The 19,424-nt window shown below is 44.1% G+C and overlaps 1 protein-coding gene across 4 annotated transcripts; it reads right to left on the bottom strand.

Moving 5' to 3' along the window:
* Positions 1-415: 415 nt before the first annotated feature.
* Positions 416-8,638, bottom strand: LOC103064329 (E3 ubiquitin-protein ligase RNF19A-like). 4 transcript variants are annotated; one of them, XM_025168003.2, is made up of 8 exons: positions 7,740-8,636; positions 4,592-4,800; positions 4,268-4,415; positions 3,202-3,364; positions 2,938-3,052; positions 2,633-2,785; positions 1,187-1,370; positions 416-781 (listed from the first exon to the last, which is right to left on the bottom strand). In XM_025168003.2, the coding sequence occupies exons 1-8, from the start codon at positions 8,204-8,206 to the stop codon at positions 619-621; spliced, it is 1,602 nt and encodes a 533-aa protein (XP_025023771.1). In that variant the 5' UTR covers positions 8,207-8,636; the 3' UTR covers positions 416-618. The 4 variants fall into 4 exon arrangements, with proteins under 4 accessions (XP_025023771.1, XP_007420928.1, XP_007420930.1 ...); XM_007420866.4 differs by having other exon boundaries at positions 2,633-2,770; positions 7,740-8,634; XM_025168009.2 differs by having other exon boundaries at positions 746-882; positions 7,740-8,638.
* Positions 8,639-19,424: the final 10,786 nt, after the last annotated feature.

The raw sequence follows: 19,424 nt of genomic DNA, 5'->3' as shown, positions 1-19,424 counted from the left end.
ATTAGATTTCTGAGGAGTCCTCTATTTAAACTGTGACAAAAGTTTCTTAAGCAATCACTCAGATAAAACTAGCATGTTTAAGGTTTCAGGAATTTTATAGGAGCTTATTCTATAATAATGGCTTCCACAAGGACCTTGCTCCTTACTTAAAACCCTTTAATGCAGAGGTAGGAAATCTGTGATTCAGGAGGTCTAATCAATATGGCCAATTATGAGTGATGCTTGAAGATGTAATTCAGCATCGGGGAGATGAAAGTTTTCCGAAGCCACCTTTAATGGGAATCTGGCCTGACAGTTGGTCTCTCAGTGGTTATTCAGCAGTCTACCCTCATCTGACCAGACTTCTTCCCACCACCTAAATAGGTAAAGCATGGGGTTCCATCCCTATGTATTAAAAAGGGAGGATCCATTAGACTCCTCTGATAGCTGCTATTTATTGCCTTGAAGCACCAAAAGTCTCAGTCAAGTGGAAGGCAGAATGGGGGCTAAAAGATGCCAAGTGTCTGGGTAACAGAAGTGAGCAGTGATGAATCTTGCTTGGGCTGTAGGCAGGCTTGGCTTTCAAGCTGGGAGAGCTTGGATCTCCAGTCCATGGTGGCTTCCATGTGTTAAGTTGCTTTATTCTGTCATCACTCCTGCCAAACTGCAACCATCGCTTGTGTAGGTGAGAGAGTCTGCTGAAAAGCTGTGGCCTGATGCAGCACTACAGAGACTGTGCTCACAGGCAGCCTGTGGCTGAGCTTCAATCTCCACTTCCACTTCCACCATATTCAGGCCATCCCTGCGCAGGAGAAGAACAGTGCTGCTTGTGAGCCGAGTGGAATATGGCTCAGAAAAGCAGGGTACGAAGCTGTAATTCACGATGTTGCAAAATAAGGCAAACTGGGGAAGAACAGGAGTTATGTTTGTGTTTTTCTGCCCTCCACTCTACTGTATCTTGTTTCACGTAACCGAAAACAGAATGAGGGTGTCTGTCGTGAGTGAGTGAGAACTGTGGAGGTAGCAGGGAGATAGAGCCTCTCCGAAATTGAACTAGCAGCAGCCCAATGAAGCAGACCTGAGCCAAAACCTTCACTGCCTGTTCAATGGGTCTTCCTTCCCTGCTCTTCTGTTCTATCCAGAGACTATTCATAGGGAATAGCTTTGCTTGGGGCTCCCCCAACCCTTCTAAGTCCACTATACTGACCTGTGGGAAGTTTCTTGAGCTTCACTCAGCATGCTCCCTGCCAAGGCTACAGTGCTGGCAGACTGGCTGTTTCGATCCTTCTGGCATGGCTCTTCACGTTGGCTGTTACTGGAATGGGGGATGGAAGCAGAAGCCCCCTTCTCAGGCACCATGGGAGTAGGCAGCACAGCCAGCAATTCATTCACTGGTATGAAAAAAGAAAGGGTAAACATAGCAGCTTCTCCTCTTTTCTGGCCTCAAGAAATATCTTCACATATCTAGGTAACCTCTGCAAGCATCTCTTAATGGAAGCCTTGTTCCTGTGAAACCTAATAGAATAGAACTGCCTGCAACTGCTGCAAGTGTAGATTGAGCAAAATTTTCAAATGGTACTAAAAAAGAAGAGGAACAAAAGGGTCTGTGGTCACACACAGTTTTTTTAAAAGTTCATAAATTCTAAATATTAAATACCAGTTTTAGAAAGCTGCTCTGTTGGGGTATCTGAGCTCTTTGCTGCTCCCATCTTTTAGCAATTATAGACAATATTTATCAGCATGAGATACTAGTATCTGCTTGCTGTTTGATAGAGAGAACAACCTGAAAGTTTGGGGAGTTCCCAAGACATTCCTTGATTATTTAAAATAATTAATAGGAGAATCAGTTTTGAGTTTTCTGGGCCAACTAGAACAGAAGTGGCATTTTAGGAATCCTTGCTTTGTAATCCAATGGGTCAGTTAAAGTGGTTTTCACACAAGCCTCTTTTGCTGTCAGCATTAGTGCATCTCCAAATTACTGACAATGTTTTCTGTGCACATTTCTTGGGAGAGCTGTCAAGACGAAACAGACAAGGGTTGCAACTCAACAGGAATGATAATGGTATGGCATTTCTGAAATAGTACTGAATAATGCCAACTATACAAAAACACAGGCAAACATTCTCAAAGACTTGAGAGCTTAGTGGCTTTCATTCACTGATAACTGAATTTTGTAGGAACAGACCACCTGAGGGTCAGATAGGAAGCTGTAACATAACTTAACAAACTGACACGACATTGTTCTTCAATAAACAAAACCAAGTGAGATATTCCATTACCAGAATGGCTGCAAAACTAAGATATTGTTCCGGTATAATACCACTGGAACCTATATTTATTTATTTATATTTCAAATTTAGTCACCGCCCATCTCACTCAAAGAGCGACTCTGAGTATATGTAGTTCCAGGCCAAGCAGGTTCAGAAATATTGGACTGATGTATCTGCCAATGTAGGTTTTTTTCCCTCCTAAGTGTAAGTACTTTAAAATGAGGCATCAACTTTCTAATTGCACAATTAGAGTAAGTTATTTTATGGAAGGAGGTTTAAAGGGCAAAGGCAAGAATGCATTATATGAGGGCAATGTGATGTGATCCTTGGACTAGACTTCTTTGCCTCTCTGACTTCAGCACAACCCACAACAACTCACGTACATTTGGCGAGGTTCTCCAGTTCCACTGTGTTGAGCTCCCCAGCCTTCCTTCGGGAGCTTCCACACCCCCAGCGATTCCGGCACAGAGAGAGTACCACGACCCCATACACGTAGGTGAGCATCAGGGGCACACCCACCCCTGCAGGCAAAGAGCCTGTTATAAGAACCACCTCCGTTCAAGGACCATTCATACAGCCACGCAATTCACGAAGGGCAGAAGAATTCCCTTTCAGTGTGAAAGCAAAAAAAAAAACATCTTGTGGCTCCACATGCACCCTCCCATCTCAGTCTCCTTGTGGCTCTTACCAACAGTGACAGCTGTGATGACAGGGGACACAAAGAGAGAGAGGAGAATGCTGCTGGCAACAGAAAGACACTGCTGGCAGCCTGACAGTTTGCTCTTGCGCCCATGGCTCAAAACCTGGAGAGGAAGGAAAGAAAGAATGGTAAGAGGTCTCCAGAAAAAGTACTTTTTGGCTTGGCCTGAGCCACATTTCCCATGAGCCTACAATAATATCCTGTGCACGTTTTATGGGCCTCTGTCATTCCGAAATGCAACAGACTCCTTACCTTCTTCCCTGTGTAAATGGGTATACCCAGAGTGATGACCGGCACTGCAATGCCAGCAACAAGCGAGATCACCATTGGGGCACCCAACACCATGCCCAGCTGCCATAGGAGCTTCCGGGTCCCAGACCAGGGCTTCTTTCCCCAAAAAGTGCAGCCAGAAGGACTGAGGAGAAAACAGGAATCAGTTGTGAAGACGGAGGGATACTCAAAAGCTACGAACTGCAGATAACATTAAATTTTCCTGCTAGTTGGCACAGGGCTTGCTACTATGCATTTCCAAAGCAGTCACTGCAGCTTCAAAGAGTCAGGAAGTTGGTCAGGGCTATTTCTGAAAACCAAAGTCCCATCCCCAGAATTGCAGGGCAAGCATGCTCACGGAAACAGGTCTTCAGGAACTCCATCATGTTTCCTACCTAATCTATACTGGACTTAATCTAGCCCAATCTCTTTTTGCGTTCAAGTATGTAAAAGTTGTGATACTCACTCATCTAGGAGAGAAGCATGAAGCCTGTTTCAGAAGTTCAAGGCTTTCTGAAATTCTTAAGTTCATGAAATATTCTTTAGCTATTGCCAGTAATTTTTATTTATTGTTCTCAGAATTCTACTGAAGTTGTTACCCACTTAACTGTTTTTGATATACTCTTATAATTTGTTGTAAATGTCTATATGCCACTATGCGGGCCTTTCTACGGTAGAATAATGATAGGTAAGTTTAATTTATGGCATATTTATAAACATAATTTTTAAATTGGTATGTCTGTATAAATAAATGGTGCCCTGGATTCTAAGTCATCATAAAACATTCTCTGCCTTCAATGGCTCATCTTATCCATACCTATATAAGTATATAACTTAATTCAGTGAGGCTTACTCCTCCATAAGTAGATATGGGATGGCAATCTTTTCATCTAATCCCCACTATCCAAAGTGCCTTCTTTGAGCACCTATAGTTTATTTCCATCTCTACCACGCCCCTGATCTGCAGCTCCATTCCCTGAAGGTCCTGATGGGAGTAGCAGCCTGAAGTGGCCCTGGCCCACTCCATTTCCCTCTGCACATGCGGTACCTGAGGAAATGCACATCCGTGATTTCTTGCATGCAGAGCCAGCAGAAAAGGCAGCCACAGACGGTGCAATTCATACGATTACAGCTCCCATCGTTGATCTTCATGATGAAGGCACCACAGCGGGGACAGACCTTGATGGCATCAGGGTCTGTGGAAAGCAGAGAGAAAGAAGAAAACAGGGCCTAACCTATGCAGCTATTCCAGGCCCTGACAGACTTATTTTTAGGGCCAGAGATATGAGGGCACTGGCAGAAAAGATGCAGGCAAGGAAAGCTGTGAGAAGGTGCTGTGAGAAGGCAAGGAGGCACCGTTGCATCAACTCACTGTGGGCTGCTTCCTCTTTCCAGATCAACTGTGTGGAGAGTTCCATAGCTCCCAGGGGGCTCTGCTGCTTCCACTCCCGCCAGGCCTGCTCACAGGAGGAGTTGGGGTGCCAAGGCTGCCGGCAGTGGTAGCAAAATTCTGTCTTGCAGTCCTGACGACCACAAACAAGCCGGGGGCATTCAGCACAGCCATATGCAATGACAGCATAACTGGAGAAAGAAAAAGAGTAGGAACTCGGCTCAGGAACTCAGTAGCGCTCACAGAATTCACTCTGCTAGCTCAAGCTTTATTTTTATTTATATCTGACCTTTCATTCAGCAGTTGAAGGCAACATACACAGGGCTCCTTCCTCCCATTTTCCCTACGACAACAACCCTGTGAGCTAGGTTGGGCTGAGAAACAGGGTGATGGGCCCAAATTTACCCAGTAAGTTTCCAGGGCTAAGGATGGACTAGAACCAGGGTTTATACCATACTGGTTCTCTAAGCTTTGATATTTGCTCTTTTATTATTTATTAGTTATAAATATAATTTATATGGTTGCCCTTCTCCCCAAAGTGACTGTGTGTGTTTAAGGATTAAAACAGTAACTGTAAAAACACACAGCGCAAATCTAAACAAATAGGAAATGGCAGCTGAAAATAAAAATCTCAGAGTAATAACAAACCACCTGGGTTTTGCTAACTTCCTGACATCCATGCCTGGGCAAACAGCCAGATTTTAAACACTTTCTGAAAGGCCAGCAGGTTGGGGCCAATCTGATCTCTGGTAGTAAGGTGTTCCAGAGCACAGATACCATGACTGAAAAGGTGTGCTTCCTGGGTCTCACAAGATGTCATTCTTTAACTGAGGAGTCCGTAACATGCCCCTCCTGCCAGATCTAATACAGGTAGTCCTCACTTAACTATGGTAATTGGGACCAGAATTTCTGTGGCTAAGTGACACAGTCATAAAGCATGTCACATGACTGCACGACTTAGCAATGGCAGTTCCAGCAGTCCCAGTTGCTGTCATTAAGCGAGAACCATACAGGTCATTAAGCGAGGACCTCACATGACCATGACTTGCGACTTCCTGCAGGCTTCCCCATTGACTTTGCTTGTGGGAAGCCAGCAGGGAAGGTCGCAAACTGACCATGGGATGCTGCAACTGTCATAACTGTGGACTGGTTGCCAAGTGCTTGAATTGTGATTATATGACTGCGGAGATGCTGCTACAACTGCAGCTACAAGAACTAATTTTAAGTACCACTCATTCAGCACTGTTGTAAGTTCAAACGGTTGCTGAACGAGTAGTCATTAAGCAAGGACTACCTGTAGAGCAGTAGAAACTGGAAAAAGTGATCCTTGAAGGATCCTGGCCCCATACTACAAAGTGCTGTATAGGTAACAACCAGCACTTTGACTTGCACCTGGAAGCCTATTAGAAGCTAGCACAACTCACTTTCCCATTCATTTCACTCCCCACAGCTTAGACTTCTTTCTTTTAGAGTTAGAGTTCCACGGTGGCAACCATAGTCCTGCCCCCACCTCTGTGTAGCAGTTCAGGTTTAATCCACTCTCCAGAGCACCATATCTCTGAACGGTTGACAAATGGATGGATGTTAGATGGCTGGGAAGCACCAGACAGGAATTAATTTGCAAGAGTTAATATCTTCTGTAAATATGACTTTTTGTGGCATCAATGGCATTTGCTTCTCTCTATAGTAGTTCACCTGGCTTCAGCATTCCCAGTCTTTAATCAGCCTTCTCTATCCTATCACCTTGGGGTGAGGGGAGACAAAGCAGATCTATCAAGGCAGCCTTAGGACTTGTCCTCCCCAGTACCTAAATAAGCAAAGTCGCAAAGAAGATTTTTTTTAAATCTTAAAACACTGTTACAGAGTGGCAACAACACAGTTCAATTAAGTGACTCTGGGTGGCCATATAAATTTAATAAATAAATAAAATAAAAAATAAATGCCTAACCAGCTAACTCCATCCACCAAATGCACCCAGTGCCTAGCAGTGCAGTACGCGCACTTGCAACTGTGTCTTAGGAAAGAAGGAACCTACCTCCTTGATACAACCTAGTAAGATGTGAAGAAGAGTGAAGCCAGGGGAAAGGTTGAGGAGGAAAAAAAAACTCTGATCTCAGGAAAATAGATTTGCTGGATAAAGTAGAGTGGCAACTATGGAGTAAGCAGGGCCAGGGTCTCTAGGCACAACTGCTCTCATTTAATTAGAATCCTCAACTTCAGCTTTCTAGTGAAAGTTCTCACTTAAATCTATAACATGGAGGAAGCCACTTTATTTAGAACTGGACCTCTAGTCTAGTCTTACACCAACAGGCCAATTCATTAAAATTACTTCCAAGTCAAGAAGCCTGTTCACCTTGCCCTAAGACCAATGTTTTGAAGTTGGAATCATCTGCAAGTGAAGTGGTGCTCTCTCTCAATGAACTCTGGATCTCTGCATCAGTCCCACCACCATCCAGGCTGCCAAATAGGCCCAGATCTGTCAGCAGTTGTAAAGCTTTGAAGCCAATTTTGTAACTCCAGTTGGTGCAGAAACTGAATAAATCCACTAATGGAAAAAAAGGATGCACAGAAATCAACAATGGCTGCCCAACTTCAACCACTTTGCCAGTGTATTAACTCTACTGCATCTTTTTTCCAGCAAACCTTTTACTCTTTCCTCTAGCTCAGTTTCACAGTCTGATATAAAACCTCATTTCCCTCTCTCTCTAGCTGTATTCACCCAACATACTTAACTACTATGGGTGGGCTTACCACTGGGGTGTGCATATACATTTAAAAATAACTGGAAACAAACAAGCCAACCTACCAAGAGCAGGTACATTCACAAAACCTGCTAAGTTTAAGTTTAAAACTTGGTTAGGTGTTTCAGGTTTTATGTTTCTTTTTGATGACTTAGCCTGATGTATGATGCCAGCCCATTTGACTAGTTTACGGTTTAATCCAGAAAATGGATTAATTAGGTAAGAAGATTGGCCATGCTTTCTGAACGCAGCCTCTAAGCGCTTAAGAGAGCACCAGAGTCCTTTAACAGAGCTCAGCCTGAAGCGCTTCGCTAGTGGATCAGGTTTCTGCACTTGCTCAATGTTTCCCTCCTGCCCCGCAAAGGCCTCGGACCAAGCTTGCACCCCACCTGCAATCAGGGGCCGGGCACCAGCGCGTGCCAGGGTCCGCGACTAACAGGCGTCTCAGCAGGTACTCTTCGTACTTGTCGCGCAGGCCGGCCTCGGGCAGCAGCTGATGGATCTCAGCCGGTTGTAACAGAGCCGGGCAGTGCGGACAGGCCAGCTGAACGCGGCTCTCGCTGATCTCAATGCGCAAATACTGCTGCAAACAAGTGAGGCAAGACAGATGGGCGCAGGAGGAAAGCGCGGGGAAGGCTGCCGGGGGCTGGGCCAGAAGACAGAGCGGGCACTCCACGAAGTTCTCCTTTTCCTCCTCCTCCTCCTCCTCCGGCAGCATTAAGGCGACTCGGGTCTCCTCGGCGCGGTCTAAGGGGGGCCCCTCCAGCTTCCCGTGTGGTTCCGAAGGCGCTTGGGGTTTTCGTCCAAACAGGCTCATGACGCCGAGAGAGGAAGGGCCCACCTTGGGTCGCTTCATCTGGGCTGAAGATGCTACGGGATGAGTCGGGCGAGGTGCTCAGCCCATCGCACCGCTCAGCCCGCAGAAAGGCCGGAGAACTAGCGGCCGGAGGCCTTCTCCTCCATCCCCGATCCAGTCCCCGATCGGCCGCGCTCTCCTCTCCTCAGCCGCGCTGAGCCATCATCGGCTGCCGCCGCCTCTGCAGCGCCTCTAATTCCCTTCCAGGATAGCAGGAGAGAAGCCAGCAGGAGCGCAAAGGCAGGAGCGCTTTCCCTGGCGCTGGACAAACACCCCGAAAATTGCGGTGCGAGGGAGTCTCGCGGGACTATTGCGGAGCCCGCGAGCTTACCCCAAGGAGAACTAACTAGCCACTCGGCCAGCTTGTCCTTGGAAGGGCCAACAAAGGGCGGGTCGGTGCCTGATTTGCTTGCGCCTCGCGGTGTCGCCACCTCTTCGCTCTCCGTTTAGCGCACTCGCCCCCGCTCGGCAGCCTGGGAAGTGTAGTCCCCCAGGAAGACGAAGCGAAACAAAGGGAGAGGCTTCCGATCCCTGCTCGCTCTTGAAACTTTTTCTCGTCAGCCTCTTTGTGTGAAAAATGAATCGTCACACGGGGAAAAAAGCAAAAACAGCACATCGAAGTGGCACAGAGGCTTCCCTCATTAGTGGGATATGTCATCTCGGGTGTACTTAGAGCAGTGTTTCTCAACCTTGGCAACTTTAAGATGTGTGGACTTCAACTCCCAGAATTCCCCAGTCAGCAAGGCTGGCTGGGGAATTCTGGGAGTTGAAGTCCACACATCTTAAAGTTGCCAAGGTTGAGAAACACTGACTTATAGAGTTTTCAGTTATGGAATGAATGATCAAGCACCGATGCTACCTTTTACGTAACTATAGCTGACTTCCCACAACATGCTAAAGCCTCAAATTGGATAAACAAACCGTTGTTGTGTTCACAAAACATTTGGTGCCCAAACTAACCAACCACACTGTGGCTTAAAGGGATAGCCTGGGTTACCCAGCATGCTAAAATATGTCTAAGTTCCTACTAGTACATGTTAAACATACTGTTTTCTATGGGCAACAAATACTGCTTCAGGGGGGTATGCAGCAGGCAACTTGTGCCCTTCAGAAGTTTTGATCTTCAAGACCCATGAACCCTCTCAGGGTGGCCAATGGCATAGGATTGTGGATATTGTAGTCTAAAGCATATCAAGTACTAGGTTGCCTCTCCCTGGGACAGATCAAATACTGGATTCAAACTAAGTAACTATCTTCAGAAGGCAAACATGTCTACATCGTCATCATTATGGTTATACTACCCATAAATTGTTAATCGTATGATTTCACTAGCTACATATTGTCTACTTTGCACAACATGCTCGCCTAGATTAAATGGGGTTTGGCCGTTCCCAATATATTATAGGAACTTAGCCATTGTTTAAATATGTTATGTGACCGAGGCCATAACATTAAACCATAATATGGTTTATTTATTTGGGCTTAGCACGTTACTATAACATTTCAGCAACTGTGTTTTGTTAAATTTAGCATTTAGTGTGTTGTACAAACCCAGCAGTTGAAAGGAGGTGCATTTGTTCCTTACAAAACAGGCTAGCATCTGAATATTGTGTCTCATATTTTAGTTTTAACTGTAGACAAACACAAAAGAAAACTGTGTAAGAAGGAATAAAGCCTACAGGAACGTGAAGATTCTCCTGCATCACACATGCAACTATGTGCTCACCGGACAATGATCGTGAGTGCTTGTGGCACTGAGATCTGGATTCTCAAAGAGAGGCTAAGGAAGCTGATCTTGAAAAGCTGAGAAATCAAAAACCCTGGAGGAGAATTCCATGATGACAACATCCATTCCTGGGGTGAGAACTCCTCTGAAACAGGAAGGAAGGAGGAAATTATCCCTCTGAATGTGGCCTTTTCTGTGGGATAATAGTCATCCATTTGAACCACAGATATATTTCCAACAGGTTTAGATTCCCAGGAGTCTGGACAATTCTACCATTGTTGAAAACTGCTGGTTTTCTGACAAACATGAAAACAGCATGGTTAATTAATTGTCTAGTACAAAGATTACAGATATCCCTTGTTAGCAGATAGTACTGGAATGGAGCCAATGGTCACAGTGCATATTATCACCAATGTGATGGAAAATGTGACCATGAAATTCTGGAATTTCAATTGCTAACAAAGATGCTGAAAGCCAGAATTTCCCAAATTGCTATTTGTGCAAATCCGAGGGACCTCAATGTGTGGTGATGAGGCTAGTGCAATGTGTTATTCCAGTGCTGAAAATGTTAAATATTGTCAGTATTATTCTAAAGAAGCTGCAACCTGCTTTTCTATTCCTGATGTGCCAGATTCATTGATTAACAACTTGGAGGAAATTTACAGGAAAATGTATGGAAAGGCCCCATGAGAAGACCTAGACTTTGATTTTAGACTGCAGCCTTGTGTATAAAATTATTGTACACATAACCTGGTCCTTATGCAGTGGTTCCCAGCCTTTTGCTCTATGTGACCACTACATCATAATTAAAAACTTTGGAGAACCACCAGCTAAGGTTGTCAGTATAGGCACTTGCAGACAGTCTAGCCTATATCATTCCTTCATCTGGCACCCTGAAAATTTATTCAATTTTTTTTAAAATATAGAATCACTCAAATCACTTGATTTTACTACATCTTTTCCCCTGAGATCTTACAAGACTTTAGGTCAGGTAATAAAACCTGTATTATATGAGAATTTGTAGACTCCTGAGTTTGAGGAATATAAGTTGGTAATTAAAGTATGCAATATTATAACATTAAAGCCTCTCATCTCTAATAGGCAAAAGATGATCTCACATGTCATTACGGCCCCCATCTCTACCCAGAGCAAGCTTATTAAAGGCAGCAACTGCAGCTGTCTTTTCTCAATTCTTGCTTCAGCTGTTTTTGTTTTCTGTCTTCTCTCCTCTGATATCTACTACCTGGGGATCTGGCAGCTATGAATGTCTAATATTTAGGCTTTCTATATTTTAGGTCTTCCCACACTTAACCCTTAGAAATTGTTTTATTGTTATCTTTTATACATTGGTAAGAGTTGCTGGGAGTCAGGTGGCATTTAAATCCTCCTCCTCCTCCTCCTAGAAGCTAGTGATCCTTTAGCTTGCTTTTTCCACTAAAGGGATGAAAAATTAATCTGCTTCTGTTTGTGACAACCTTTCAGATATTTGAAGATGTCTCTCCTTTGTAGGCTAAATATATCCAGATCCTTTAACTGCTTCTCATAGTAGCATCGGTTTCCTTACTGCTCAACATTTACTAGTTCTCTGCTGAATTCTCTCCAGTTTGCCACTGTCATTTTTGAATGATCGTGCACAGATCTAGACACAATACTGCAAACAGAGTCTCATGAGGGCAGAATGGACTGAAACAATTACTTCCTGTGACCTGGATTCTATACTCCTGTTAATTCTCCCCTGATCTAGTATTTGCCTTTTTAGCAGCTGCATCACACTGCTGGCTCATAGCTGACAAGATCTATAAGATGCCTTTCACATGTATTATTGCCAAGCCAGATGTTCCCCATCCTAGACTCATGTCTTTCATTTTTTTCCTATCGAGATACAGAAGTTTATATTTCTCCCTGTTATTTCAGTCTGCTTGCTGCTCAAGGCTATCTAGGTTTGTTTGCATCTTCTCTCTTTCCTCTAAAGTAATAGCCACTCCTCCTAGCTGTGTGTCCTGTTCGAATTTGATAAACACCCCTTCAATTCCCTCATCCAAGTCATTGATAAAAATGTTGAATAGCACAGGACCCAAGAAAGATCCCTGTTAATTCTTCCATCCAAGCTGAAATGGTGCTGTTAATTAACACTCTTGGTGTACAGTAGCTCAGGGAACTGTGAGTGCATCTAACAGCTGTATCATCTAGCCCAAGGGTCACCGATAGGGGCCGGAGGCCATGTCTGCAAATGGATAATGGGCCGTTCTCACTCCCTCTCTCAAGCGAATACACTGGCCCTTGGGACAACTCTTTGGGTCAAACTATAGAGATGCAGTTCTTTCTTGGGGGAAAGAAAGGGAGGTGCGGCTAAAGGGGAAAATGAGGGCGTGTTGTGCAGAATCTCAGAGCGCCTCTAGTGGTTGGGGAAAGAATGCAGCTGCACGGACAGTTACGTGTGCCCCTAGAAGAACACAAATTACAACTCTGTTCGTGAGCTGCATTGGCTGCCAGTTTGCTTCTGGGTGCAATTCAAGATGCTGGTTTTGACCTTTAAAGTCAGTCCTTCATGGCACAGGCCCGGGCTATTTGAGGGACCGCCGCTTCCCGATCACATCTACCCATCCCATCAGGTCGAGCAGGAGGGGTATGTTGCAGGTCTCAATTGCTAAGGAGTTTCATCTGACGGGACCCAGACGGTGGGCCTTTTCTGCTGTAGCTCCCGCCTCTGGAACATCATCCCCCCGAGGCAAGGTTAGTCCCATCCCTGTTAGCCTTTTGGAAAGCCCTGAAAACATGACTTTTCCAGCAGCCTTGGAGATCCCATGGGGACCCTGGGCAATGGTTATATTATATTTAGATGGATGTTCTTCTCCCACAATCTTGCTTTTATTTATATTTTTAAGTTTTTTTTAACAGCTGTGACATTGTTTTAAGTGTTAGTTGTATGCCACCCAGAGTCATGTTCAATGAGATGGATGTCCGTATAAATTTGTTAAATTAAATATATATGGGGTATGTGTGCAACTTTAAGGTAAGTGGACTTCAACTCCCAGGATTCCTCTCTGATTTAGAGTCCATATCCATTAGGCTAACATGGCTTACACGGAGAACTGTTGCCCCAGACAAGATATATTTAAAAGGAAAATATATTTATATTAAATATAATATAAACTATATTTCGTTTGAAAATATAGTATTTCTTGCCCCAGTATAAACTTTTAAAATATTTCCATACTGCAGCCAGGCACTGTTTTTCACGATACTGTAATTGCACCTTTTTTTTTCAGATTCATTCATAATAGTAAACAAATTAAATGGGAAAATTTACACGCATAGCTTATGATAGTAAAAATCTATGGGTGTAAATTTTCCCATTTAATTTTTATAACACCACTGCATCCATGCCCCCCTATTGTAAGTAGTTCTGATAGAAAAGGTTCCCTCTGGATGAAACTGATTATTTGGATTGTTTCAATTGAGGATTCACCTGGAATATGGTACTGAGATTGACCAGCAGCAAGGCGGATGGACTCCGTTTCAGTGACAATGGGTCCACTATTGGAAGACCAGATTAGCAACAGATCGTCTTGGAGATTATCTATCTATCTGGTTGCTAAGAGTTGACACTGGCTTGATGCACATAATCAATTAGAGGTATGTTTCTTATGTAACAAAGGACTGGAAAGTGGCCAATATACCGTTGATGGAACGGGGGATTTTGGAATAAAGAAGCATTATGCAGAGCTCTAGAACTGACCTTCACTAAGATGCTGAGCAGATAATTAAGTTGCAAACTGTGTTCGAATTGCCTTCCCTTTGAGTATTGTGAGCTTTAGCAGCTACGGCGAAAAGTGAAAGTAACAAGTGGAGGCACAGCGGAGGCAGTAAAAGCCCTCTGGCAGAGAACAGAAGGCAGCGTCTCTAATCTATATAGATAAGGGACCGGCTAGCTCTGCTCATATTTCCCTTAGCAACAACAAGTGCCCACCCTTTGGCCATTAGTACCCACCTTCTTAGGAGTGTTTTAACTATGTTTACCAATGAAATTGTATTCATTTATGATGTAATGATTTTCTGATTGTAGCTGTTTAAATTTCAGTGCTTTAGATGGAGTCCTCACACTTGCTTTGAAAGCCAATTTCCGAGTGCTCTTCAATCTTCAGAATAAAGCTATTAAAAGAGATTTCTGCCTTCTGTGTTAATTGGGTGTCGCATGCCAGATTCAACGAACCCAGACGTTTCCTGGGACAACAATTTTGGCGACCCAGATGGGACTGCCTAATGGCCTTGCCTGGTTCTACAAAGATCTCCTCTCGCCAGACAAGCTTGGGAATGGCAGCGTGTACCAGAGATTTTGACTGGGGTCAAAACTGGGAGATTCGGGTGACAGGGTTCCTCTGACACTCAAAGGTGCAATGCCAATCTTGGAAATCTCTGAAAGAGAAACTTTGACTGATCGTTTGGTGTGGGGCTTGCTGACATCTCAGTGCCTTTGATCACATTGGAGGGGTGAGTATCCTTGCCTGGGTCAAACTTTTGTTAGTAAGTCCACCCAAGACTTTGACAAGGCATTGGAGTTTGGATAGATCCCATAGATGCCAAGTGGGGGGGCACTGAGGTTGGGATAGAGCCATAGATACCTGGGGGTCCCGAGGTTGGGATAGAGCCCATAGGTGCCCAAGAGGGGGGTTTGGAGGGGCTGGACTCCATTTGGTATAAGAAAGTGGTTCAGCTGAATGTGTGTGTTTGAAATCCCTGTGTCTAAAATCCAACTGCTGACCAGGATTGAGTGTTGAACTCATCTCAGCTGCACTCATTCCAGGTGAAATATTCCTAGGGTGGAAAGCAGGGGGGACTTGTGAAATTTGCATGTCCCGGTAGGTTGTGCAAGTGTGTGAGTGACGATAAGCTGAACCAAGTGGCGTAGGAATTGTACTGGGGACTTGGGCGAAGACAGGTGGCAAACAAAAGGAATGGGATTGGGACAGGGCAAGGAACGTAAAGGGACCTCCTTGGGATGTGTGTTATCTAACTTCAAGGAACTGGGGGGTGGTAAGTCAGCTAATATGGTTGTGTGAAAATTTTTGGCCATGGTATAAGCTAGCAGAAGATCTTAAGTGGCCACCTGAGGGATCCATAGCACCATACTGAAGTTAATGTTATTGTGTAGAAGGGTGGGAAAATGGGAAGAGCGTATATATACTGAGATGTTTACGACTATCTGGAGGAATAAGTCGATGAGGAAAGATTGTAAACTAATAGCCCCAGCTTTAGAGGTTAAGGGGAGGGAAACTAAGTTAAAAATCTTGCAGGGAGATGAAAGCCTGGCGGGGATGATGAGGTGTTTCTGCCTTATCCAAACGTGCCACCAAGCCCTGTAAACTCTCCACCACTACAGTACCCCCCACTGCCAAAATTGCAAGCTGAGGATCAGGTGTTTAGCTTGACACCACTGCTACCAGTGTGGTTACACCTTTGAATGGGAACACCTGGATACCAGGCATAAAACTCAGTTATGCTGGACAGTGTTAACCCAGGAGTTCAAGAATAGCCCTACCCTTTTTGCAGTTGCCTTGGCAGTGGACTTAAGGCAATGACAACCCCCTGACAGTTCACCAGGGATCGTGTTACCATACGTGGACAATCTACTGCTGTGTGGCAATACCTATGATCAGTATTTAAATAGCACCATCAGTCTGTTGAACTACTTAGGTCTGGTGGGTTACCGGGTGTCTCAAAAGAAAGCACACGTAGCCCAACAAAGAGTAAAATACTTGGGATTTGCTATTTCAAAGGCAGGGAGAACTCCTAACTGAAAGAAAGGCAGCAATTTGTTCTGTAAAGGAACCCCGAACCAGAAAACAACTTTAGAGGCTTCTTGGGCATGGCAGGCTTCTGCAGGATTTGGATCCCAAGTTTTGGAGTAATACCCAAGCCCTTGTATGAGGCCACTCAAGGGAAAACCCAGACTCTTTTGAATGGACAGGTGGATGTTCTCGAGCCTTTCATCAACTCAAACAAAGGTTAAAGTCAGCACCAACCCTGGGCTTGCCCAACCTCAATGAACCTTTTCAGTTGTACATCCATGAACTGAGTGGTGTGGCAGCCAGGGTGCTCACACAGACACTGGGGAGCTGGAAAAAACCTGTGGCATATTTTTCCAAGCAGATAGACAATGTAGCCCAAGGATGGCCAGCATGTTTCCGGGCTGCAGGAGCTGCCTATTTCTTGGTGAAAGAAGCTCAACAATTAACCTTGGAGCAGTTGCTAGCGGTGTTTGGGCCACATGCAGTACTTACTATTTTGGAGCAAAAAGGAACACATTGGCTAACCTCTAGTCAACTGGCTAGCTATCAAGCTATTTTGCTGGATGATCCTAATTTAACCTTGGCAACCACAACCACATTAAACCCTGCTACTTTATTAACCCAGTTTGAACAAGATCATTTGCATCATGACTGTTTACAGGTCATTGAGAACACCTATGCTAGTTGCCCAGACCTGAACAATGAGCCTTTGGAGAACACCAGTATTTTACTGATGGAAGTAGTTTTGTGGTCTGGGGTGAACAGAAAGCAGGGTATGCTGTGGTGACTTTGTGGAATACAATAGAGACTACATTTTTGCCTAATAGCACATCTGTCTCAGAAAGCAGAGCTCATTGCTATGATTCAAGCTTTAACTCTGGCTGAAGGGCAAACTGCTAAAATTTACACTGACTCCAAATATGTCTTCGGAGTCCTTCATACCCATGGGGCACTATGGAAAGAAAAGGGACTTTTAACTGCTGCTGGAACTGTGATTAAAGATGCTTCTGGAATATTAGAATTGCTTGAAGCTATATATAAGCCAAAAGAGGTGGCTGTCATTCACTGCACCACCCATGGAAAGGGAAATGATCCAGTCACTAAAGGCAACCGCAGGGCTGATGAAGCAGCTAAATTGGCAGCCACTTCTACACTGGATGGGTGCATTGATAGCTCATGTTCAGTTACCCCATCATTCCTATTTACACTACAGTGGAGCAAAATGCAGCTAAAGACTGGGAAGGGAAGAAGACTCCTGAAAGATGGTTTAAATTACCATCAGGAAAAATATTACCTCCTAAAGCCATACTTCAAGTAGTCACGGCTATACACTGGTACACGCTAAGGGGCAAACATGGTGGGAGATATGCTGAATTGCATTGTGGTGTGTCCTGGACTTTAAGTTGAGGCACAATGAGTGGTGTCACAATGCACACTTTGTGCTCAAAACAACCCCAAGATAGCACAAAAGTCACCCCCGGGAGCCCAGACTGTAGGGGTGGATCCATGTGATTTTTGGCAGGTTGACTTTACAAAACTACCTAGGTCAGGAGGCTATAAATATTTACTGGTCTTTGTAGACATCTTTTCAGGATCAGTGGAAGCTTTCCCATGTAGGACCAATAAAGCAAGGAAGGTACTCAAGAGATTATTGCAAGACATCAATCCAAGATTTAGGTTTCTACAAAAGAGTGTTGGTTCAGACAACAGGCCACATTTTGTTGCAGCTGTTACACAACAAACAGCTAAAGTAGTAAGGATTACTTGGAAATTGCACACTTCCAATCACCTGCACTATGTGTGCACATAGAATGCATGAACTTCACCTTCAGACAACAAATAGCCGAAATTGGTCAGGAAGCCCAGATTACATGGCCCCAAGCATTGCCCATAGCACTGTTGTGAGTGTAAATCTCACCCAGGAAAAGATTGGGCGTTAGTCCATTTGAAGTCTTGTTTGACCGACCTTATCCAGTGACTACTGTGTTGGTGAAGGGTAATCAAGACTTTGTAATGGGAAATTAAGTGGTGAAACAGGACTTGGTTCACTTGTCTACTGTTTTGTCTTCTCTTTCCAGATATGTTGGCCAACAACAGCCCCTGCTGTTAGATGCAAACATCCATCCTTTTCAGACAGGTGACTGGCTGTATTTGAAGGTGTGGAAGGATGAAGCATTGCAGCCCAAGGGGATGGGGCCTTACCAAGTGCTGTTCACTACCCACACTGCCTTAAACTTGAGGGAATCAAGCCGTGGATTCACTACACTCACGTGAAGAAGACTCACTGTTAAGACATAACTCCACCGGGAGAGGGTGACCATCAGTGGACTGTCGAACCTTTGGAGGGATTGAAAGTTTTGTTTAAAAGACCTAAATAAATTGAAGGGGGATCTGTGATTGCTTCTGAATCCCACCTTGATCCCTCCACCTCCCCAACATCAACCAGCTGCACTGAGACAAAAGAGTTTTTATGGTGAGGGGGGAAACACTAAGGTAGTGTTTCTCAATCTTGACAACTTGAAGATGTGTGGACTTCAACTCCCAGAATTCCCAGCTGGCTGGGAGTTGAAGTCCACACATCTTCAAGTTGCCAAGGTTGAGAAACACTGCACTAGAGCAATATTAAAACGATAGTAATAGCAACAGATTAATAGTTTAGCGAGAATAGTAACCTCCTGGTAGAACATGGTAGTTATGATAACAAGGTTATGTTTCATGTGAATGTTGCTCTCTATTTTTTCTTTTATGCCATGTGCTTCTAAACCTTATTAATTATAACACTGCATTTGCCTTTGCCCTCCCTCATGCCACCTGTATTTCTCCTGCATCTAAAACTGTTTCTTACTGGTATTATGGAGAGTGTACCGGTTTTCCCATCAGGAATGTATGGCGAAGGCAACGAATGGCAAGCTGTATTGTATTTCGCATTCTACTAAGTTAGGGCAAAGGTTGTTGGCATTTGTAGCTCAAATTGATTCAAGCCAATTTCCCAAAGATCCATATGCTCCATTATGGCATTAGCTTTTTAAGAAACAATCTGGAAGGAAGAAGTCTTGTTTTATAAAAATGGATTAGCTTGATGCCTAATCTGGATAAACATCAGTTTTATAAAAGTTAGTTGATTATATATATTAAATGCGTAAGATAAATTGACGTAGTAGCTTCTGTAAAAATAATATTTGGGTATTCTTGGACAAAATCAACTAGTATGTAGATTGGGGATGATCTAACAAAGGGGATTTCAAATTTTTTCACAGTGTGGAAACTGTTAGTTAAAAAAAAATTCCCAGAACTCCTGATCAATAAACATAACTCTAGTGATTAAAAAAATGGCTGTGTTTCAAACGTGTTGAAAAAGTTTCAAAAACAAATGTTTTTTTTTTTGCGCTTAGTCTCTCAAGAAACCCCATCAAGTTCTCATGGAAACTTAGGGTTCCACAGAACCTAGTTTGAAAAACCCTGATCTATTAAACATTTAGTAATTATTGACAAAGACATTCCCCAAAGATTCCTGAGTAAATGTACCAAATTGGAAGAGACAAGAGGTCTTGTTGAAGGCTTTCACGGCCGGCATACGATGGCTGGTGTGGGTCTTCCGGGCTGTGTGGCCGTGGTCTTGAACTTTTGTTTCCTAACGTTTCGCCAGCACCTGTGACCAGCATCTTCAGAGAGCAGGAGCACAGACAGGAGCAGTTCTCTCTGT

This window comes from Python bivittatus, unplaced genomic scaffold (genome assembly GCF_059951505.1).
Source record: "Python bivittatus isolate LINGU-HERP-01145 unplaced genomic scaffold, Pbiv_v1 ctg000690_np1212, whole genome shotgun sequence".
Taxonomy (NCBI): domain Eukaryota; kingdom Metazoa; phylum Chordata; class Lepidosauria; order Squamata; family Pythonidae; genus Python; species Python bivittatus.
Note: the sequence above shows the minus strand (reverse complement) of the source record. Positions and strands in the feature narration are given on the sequence as shown.